The 7,720-nt window shown below is 46.6% G+C and overlaps 2 protein-coding genes across 12 annotated transcripts in view; one reads left to right on the top strand and one right to left on the bottom strand.

Annotated features, from left to right (window-relative positions):
* Nucleotides 1–7,720, top strand: part of HECTD1 (HECT domain E3 ubiquitin protein ligase 1) — a 111,962-nt gene that overhangs the window by 22,174 nt on the left and 82,068 nt on the right. The window lies entirely within an intron of this gene.
* Nucleotides 596–1,438, bottom strand: LOC116456200 (sodium/potassium-transporting ATPase subunit beta-3-like; the record flags this gene model as incomplete). The annotated part of the gene is made up of 1 exon (XM_032134855.2): nucleotides 596–1,438. A coding segment is annotated over exon 1 (684 nt), but the record flags the coding sequence as incomplete, so codon positions are not given.

The following is a 7,720-nucleotide window of genomic DNA, read 5'->3' as shown; positions in this document are numbered from 1 at the left end:
CTCCTCACCTCCCAGACGATGGGTGGCCGGGCAGAAGCGCTCCTCACTTCCCAGATGGGGAGGCCGGGCAGAGGGGCGGCCGGGCAGAGACGCTCCCCACCTCCCAGACGGGGCGGCGGCCGGGCAGGGGCTGCAATCCCAGCACCCTGGTAGGCCAAGGCAGGCGGCTGGGAGGCGGAGGCTGCCGCGCTGCCACCGCACTCCAGCCCGGGCAACACCGAGCACCGGGTGAGCGAGACTCCGTCTGTAGTCCCAGCACGCTGGGAGGCCGAGGCGGGCAGAGCGTTCGGGGTCAGGAGCTGGCGACCAGCGTGGCCAAGATGGCGAACACGCGCCGGCAGGCAAAGAAAAAAAAAACAGGCAGCGGTGGCGCGCGCCGGCAGCCCCAGGCAGTCCGTGGCGCGGGGCAGCAGTGAGACGAGGAGATTGCTGCCCGGGCCACAGAGGGAAAGAAAAAGAAAGGAAGGAAGGAAGGGATCATCTTTTAAGTTGATAATATAAAAGGCCACCTTGGCCATCTGTGGTGGTGCACACCTGTAATTCCAGCATTTTCAAAGGCAGAGGCGGGTGGATCGCTTGAGGCCAGGAGTTTAAGACCAGCCTGGCAACATGGCGACACCCTGTCTCTACGGAGAGAGAGAGAAAAAAGAAAAAGCACCTCCAAGGGTATGTTCAGTGTTTGTATTTTCAGTACTCTAACCTTCAAAACACAATCTATCCTTGGCACTCCTTCAGGCTTTAATCCAATTATTCTGTTCATTTTCACAAGAATACAAGGGTTTCCTTGAGAATAGCCAAAATCAGGATCATTCATACCACTGCATGCTTGAAGTAACGAAATAGGAAACTGACATGCAACATAAACTGGACCCTTCTGTTCAAAAAGTGCTCCATCAGGACAGACTGTGAGGTTCTTCTGTTCTTCTAAAGTATATGGTTTTAGAAACTTCTTAAGGTCTTCAATGTACCCTGCATACGAAGTTGGATCAGACCTACTGAATGTATATTCCAATGCAGTCACTGGTTTTGGAAAAACCATAAGTCCTGGGCTAGGAATCTGGTCACGGTATTTTGGAACCTCATCGTTGAGAGTCTGAAGCATAACCCACATCGTGAATGAGAAGAGTGCAGCCAGGAACCCATAAAAAACTAGGTAGAAGAGCAAGATCAAACCCCAGCTCTTGGCGGTGCGCCCCAGGAATTCTCCGGTGGTCGGATTGTAGATGAAGAGCTTCCACTCGGCCAGGCTCTGGTTGAGGGACTTCTCGTTCTTCGTCATGGTGTGCGCGCGGACGGCGAGAGGAGCTGCGGCCGCGGGGATGGAGGCGGCGAGGGCAGCGGAGGCGCGTCCCGGCTCCGGCGGCGCAGCCCGGAGACGGCAGTGGACGGTGGGACGGCCGAGAACACCTCCTCGTTACGGGGAGTACTCGAGCCGACTCTTTTTTTTTTTTTTGAGACAGGGTCTGGTCCACACAGAGAAACACCGTCTCCAGCCAAGGCTGGAGTGCAGTGGTGTCATCTTGGCTCACTGCAGCCTCGACCTCCCAGGCCCAAGCCATTTTTCGCTACCTCAGCCTCCTGACTAGCTGGGATTACAGGCATGTGCCACCATACCTGGCTTATTTTTGTATTTATTGTAGAGACAAGGTTTTGCTATGTTGCTCCAGGCTGGTCTGGAACTCCTGAGCTAAAGCCATCTGCCTGCCTCGGCCTCCCAAAGTGCTAGGATTACAGGCGTGAGCCACTGCACCCGGCCGGTCACAACATACTAAGGAAATAAGCAAATTATGGGATAGTATTTATAGTATGGTTTTACTTGTGAATAACGAAAACATAAAATGTTTAAGTATATGGAAAAATGAGGCCAGGCGCAGTGACTCAGATCTGTAACCCCAGTGCTTTGGGAGACTGCGGCAGGAGGATTGCTTGAGCCCGGGAGTTTGGAGCTCCTGAAACATCCAGGTAGCAGGGAGTTATGATTGCACAGCTGTACTCCAGCCTGAGTGACAGAGCGAGACACTGTCTTCTTAAAAAACAAAACCAAAAAAGGTGGGGTGCAGTGGGGCATGCCTGTAATCTCAGCACTTTGGGAGGCTGAGGTGGGATGATCATTTGAGGACAGGAGTCGGAGACCAGTCTGGGCAACAGAGAGAGAACTTATCTCTTAAAAAAATCAATATATAAAAAATAGGGCCTGGCGCGGCGACTCCCCACACTTGGGAGGCCAAGGTGGGAGGATTGCTTGAGCCCAGGAGTTTGAGACCAGCTTGGGCAACATAGCAAGACCCCCATCTCTACAAAAAAAAAAAAAAAAAATTAGCCACGTATATGGTGTTTAAGCCTGCAGTGAGCTGTAATTGTGCCATGGTACTCCAGTCTGGCCTACAGAGCAAGACTGACACTCTTAGAATTAAAAACAAAACAAAACAAGAAAAGGACTAACACTCATCAATCTTTAGATACAATATTACCTCTTTGGTTGAAATTATGGGGACTTTCACTTTGTACATTATATGTTTCTATGGTATTTTTACTTTATTGCTTTGTACTCAGAAAAAAGCTAAGCCACAATCTGGACTCAGTGAGTTCATCCTGATCTTTTGCCCTTTGGCTCTGATTTCCAGCCGCACCACAATACTTGCAGATCATTTATATCAGTTACTTATTACTGTGTGACAAATCACCCCAAAGTTAGTAGTATTAAACAAGAATTATGCTAACAGAGTATCTGGATTTTAAAAACCGGAAAGGGTAGAGTGGAGATGGCTTGTCTCTGTTCTGCGATATCTGGGACCTCTAGGAAATCTCAAAGATGGGAAGTGACTTGACACTTAGGCACTGGAATCACCAGATGATTTGTTCTGTTGCATGTGGTTGAGCCTGGCTTCTAGCTGGGACTTTGCCTAGATTTTTTAGTTGGAACACCTACATGTGGACTCTCAATGTGGCTGCTTAGGTTTCCTCACAGGATGGTGACTGGGTTCTAAGAGCATGAGTCCCAAAAGAATGCAGCAGAAGCTGTATCATCTTTTGTTCACTGAGTTAGCATTTGAAGTCACACAGTGGTCACTTTCACTATAATCATAAGCCTGCTCAGATTCAAGAGGAAAGAACACAGGCCCTCTCATAGGGAAGACTATCAAAGTCACATTGTAAAAAAGAATATGTGGGGTGGGAGGTAGATAATGTTGTGGACATCATTGGAAAATACTAGCTGCCTCATCATGTAATTCCTCAAGCATCTTTTCTAAGACAGGGTCTCACTCTCATCCAGGCTGGAATGCAGCTCACTGCAGCCTCTACCTCCTGGGCTCGAGTGATCCTCCTACCTCAGCCCTCTACCCCCGCATCTGGTAGCTGGGACTATAGGTGTGCACCACCATGCCCAGCTAATTATTTAAAATTTTTGTAGAGATGGGATCTCGCTATGTTGCCCAGGCTGGTCTTGAACTCCTGGACTCAAGCAGTCCCACCTTGGCCTCCCAAAGTGCTGGGATTAATGGTGCGAGCCACTGTGCCTGGCTGATGCGTTTGGATTTTATCCTCAGGGTACTGAAGGATATGAAATTAGCAGATTTGTGTTTTAAAAAAATATCTTTGGTAATAGGTAATAGATAATAGAATGGTGAATGGACTGGAGAGTCTAGTGAGAGATTCTGGTTAGGAAGCTGTGGTAGTAATACAAAAAAGAAGTGAGGAGGTTTGGAATTCTAAGGACAGATACTAAACCGAGTTAGGAGGTAGAACCAACAAGATTAAGTCTTAGATTTTGTATTTTAGAAACAAGAGTTCTGGAAAACTTTTATGAATTTTACTTGAGTGACTAGGCAATATGGTGGGTTATAGGATATGAGTAATAAGGCTTTTGGTAGAGAAGCTTCTTTTAGTTTTGGGCAAGTTATGTTTGGAGGCTCCTGAAACACATCCAGGTGGCAGTAGATGAGTAGGGGAGGCAGTTGTGTATGCAGTTCTGTTATTTAGGAGAGCAGTTTGGCCTAGAGGCTAGAGTTGACATTTTGCTTTACTATGGGAAATGAGAGATGGAAGTGGATTCAGTTGTTTGTAATGTGGGAAAGTTGTGGGCAGGTGGGTAGAGTGAGGTGGGTGACCCTGTGGGAATTGGGCCAGGATGAAGTTGTGTGTGGAGGGATGGGGGTATATTTGTGAGGGATTGGACATGTGTGGTGGAGGTCAGTAAGGGAGCTGAAGGAATTCTTTTCATTTGGCTTCTCATTCTAGATGCAAAAAAAAGTTATTCAGCATGTAAAACACTAGTGTCAGTTCTGTGCAGGAAACTCTGCTGCGTGCTGTATGAAATAAATCCCTAGTCTTGAGGAGCTTTTAGGAGAGAGTTACAATGGATAAGAAGAAATAAAATATAAATTGTAAAGTTAAGAGAAAAAACAGGCCTGTTTGGGGTAGTTAGGGAAGGTAGTCTAAAAGTCTAGGAGGTGACATTTAGGCTGAGATAGGAAGAATAACAAGGCCAGGCGCCAGTGGCTCACACCTGTAATCCCAGTACCTTGGGAGGCCGTGGCGGGTGTATCACAAGGTCAGGAGATGGAGACCAGCCTGGCCAATATGGTGAAACCTCGTCTCTACTAAAAATACAAAAATTAGCCAGGTGTGGTGGCGGGCGCCTGTAATCCCAGCCACTTAGGAGGCTGAGGCAAGAGAATCGCTTGAACGCAGGAGCTGGAGGTTGAAGTGAGCTGAGATCCTGCCACTGCACTCCAGCCTGGGCGACAGAGCCAGACTCTGTCTCAAAAAAAAAAAAAAAAAGAAGAATAACAAAGAGCTAGCTTTGGAAAGAGTTAGGGGAAAAGGATTTTAGACAGATGGAACAGCACACACATTAGCTTTTATCTATCTATCTTTCTTTCTATCTATCTATCTATCTATCTATCTATCTATCTATCTATCTATCTATCTATCTATCTACAGCTGTCTCTATATTTTGAAACCCATGTGTTCAGGCCAGGTGTGGTGACTCACGCCTGTAATACCAGCTCTTTGGGAGGCCAAGGTGGGCAGATCACCTGAGGTCTGGAGTTTGAGACCAGCCTGGCCAACGTGGTGAAACCCTGTCTCTACTAAAAAATACAAAAATAAAATTAGCCAGGCCCGGTGGCTTGCGCCTGTAGTCCCATCTCCTTGGGAGGCTGAGGCAGGAGAATTGCTTGAACCCAGGAGGCAGTGAGCTGAGATTGTGCCACTGCACTCCGGTGATAGGAGAGTGAGACTCCGTTTCGAAAAACAACAACAAAGAAAAACAAAAAACCATGAGTTCGTACAAGTATCTCTAGTTCTAATCTAACACCACAGGGCTCATGCTAGTTTTCTCTTTCTATATTTTCAGTTCTCTTTTCCTTCAGTGAGAAACATGGCTCCCATTATCCTTAATATATTTATTTGATCAATTCTTCTGTATGTATCAATTGCCCATCACTGGAACATTCCATTGCACAAATGTCCTGTTCACTTTGCTCATGCTGTAATATCCTATACCAGAATGATCTCCTCTTCTTTCCAGATATGCTGCTCCTCAGTGCCAGTGCTGGACATAACTCTTATGTAGATGTATGAGGGGTTATTTCAGTAGTCCAAACCAGACTTTGAAGTTGGCTTAGATTAGAGGTTTTTTATTTTAACTTAATTTAATTTTATTTTATTTTTGAGAAAGTCTCACTCTGTCGTCCAGGCTGAAGTGCAGTGGCACGATCTCGGCTCACTGCCCCTTCCGCCTCCAGGGTTCAAGCAATTCTGCCTCAGCCTCCCAAGGAGCTGGGACTACAGGCACAAGCCACTGCCCTTTGCTAATTTGATTTTTTGTGTTTTTTAGTAGAGATGAGGTTTTGCCACATTGGCCAGGCTGGTCTCGAACTCTGTAAGCCAGGTTATCCGCCCACCTTGGCCTCCCAAAGTGCTGGGATTACAGGCATGAGCCACCACGCCCGGCCTGTTTTTTTTTTTTTTTTTTGGAGACAGAGTCTCTCTTGCTCTTTCGCCTAGGCTGGAGGTGCAGTGGTGCGATCTTGGCTCACTGCAACCTCCACCTCCCAGGTTCAAGTGATTCTCCTGCCTCAGCCTCCCAAGTAGCTGGGATTACAGGCATGTGCCACCACGTTTGGCTGATTTTTGTATTTTTAGTAGAGATGGAGTTTCGCATGTTGGCCAGGCTGCTCTCGAATTTGCCTCAAGTGATCCGCCCACCTTGGCCTCCCAAAGTGCTAGGATTACAGACATGAGCCACTGTGCCTGACCCGTAGGATATATTTTGGAGGGCTTAATTGGTGGGATTTTTTTTTTTTTTTTTTTGAGATGGAGTTTCACTTTTGTTGCCCAGGCTGGAGTACAGTGGCATGATGTCAGCTCACTGCAACCTCCGCCTCCTGGGTTCAGGCAGTTCTCATGCCTCAGCCTCCCGAGTAGCTGGGATAATGGACACGTGCCACCACACTTGGCTAATTTTTGTATTTTTAGTAGAGATGGGGTTTCACGATGTTGGTCAGGCTGATCACGTACTCCTGACCTCAGGTGATCCACCCGGCTCAGCCTCCCAAAGTGCTGGGATTACAGTGTGAGCCACCACGCCTGGCCTAATTGGTGGGATTTAACTGATGGGTTGGGTGTGAAATGGGGGGAAATCAAGAATGATTCTCAGCTTTTTGGCTTTCTGGATGGTTGACATTTACTATGATGGAGATTTGGGAATAGAGGCACACATCAGGAGTTTTGTTTTGAATATACTCATTTTAAGATGCCTGTGATATTTCTAAATGGAGATAGTGATATTGAGTCAGTCTAGGGTGGAGAAAATACGGAGTTTTTGTGATATGTGGATGAGATTTATATTTGTGGTGTATGAACTAAGAGAATGGATGAAATCCATTAAAAAGGTAATTAAAGAGATAGGAAAGATGATGAGGGAATCTAGGAAGGAAGCTAGAGTGGAAAACCAGGGGAGTCATAAATCGAGAGAAAATTGAAGAAAATACTCATTCCAGACCGTGAAAGAAATGTAGCAGAATTATTAGGTATTGTGCTCATTTGGTTGGTGATCGTAAATTTATAGCGAGGTCAAATTTCCTGATAATGTGAATATTTTTTCTTTGTCAATCCCTGTTGACATAGATTCAGACCTAGGGAATGTCGGGGGTCATTCATTTAGCCAGAAATGGGGCAAGAGATTTGAGAGTTTTGCTCATAGAAGGTAGTCGAGTGCTTGTCCAATAACCACAAAGGTCAAGTTGAATTACCTTTTTTTTTTTTTTTAAACAGGGTCTCACTTTGTTGCCCAGGCTGGAGTACAATGTACGATTATGGCTCACTGTAGCCTGGACCTCCCTGGGCTCATATGATCCTCTCATCTCAGCCTCCTGAGTAGCTGGGACCTCAGGCACGTGCCCCCACACCTGCTAAATTTTGTGGTTTTTGTAGAGACCAGGTTTTACCATATTGGCCAGGATGGTCTCAAACTCCTGGGCTCAAGTGATCTGCCCACCTCAGCCTCCCAAAGTGCTGGGATTACAGGCATCAGCCACCATGCCTGGCCTCAAGTTGAATTATCTGTCAACACAGGGTTTCTCTGAAAATGATGCTATGAAATTCCCTAACAGTGGAAGCATCAGTTTTTTTTTGTTTTTGTTTTTGTTTTTGAGACAGAGTCTCTTTCTGTCTGTTGCCCAGGCTAGAGTGCAGTGGTGCGATTTTAGCTCAC

The sequence above is a fragment of the Hylobates moloch genome, unplaced genomic scaffold, assembly GCF_009828535.3.
Source record: "Hylobates moloch isolate HMO894 unplaced genomic scaffold, HMol_V3 SCAFFOLD_16, whole genome shotgun sequence".
In the NCBI taxonomy this organism is placed as follows: Eukaryota; Metazoa; Chordata; class Mammalia; order Primates; family Hylobatidae; genus Hylobates; species Hylobates moloch.
Note: the sequence above shows the minus strand (reverse complement) of the source record. Positions and strands in the feature narration are given on the sequence as shown.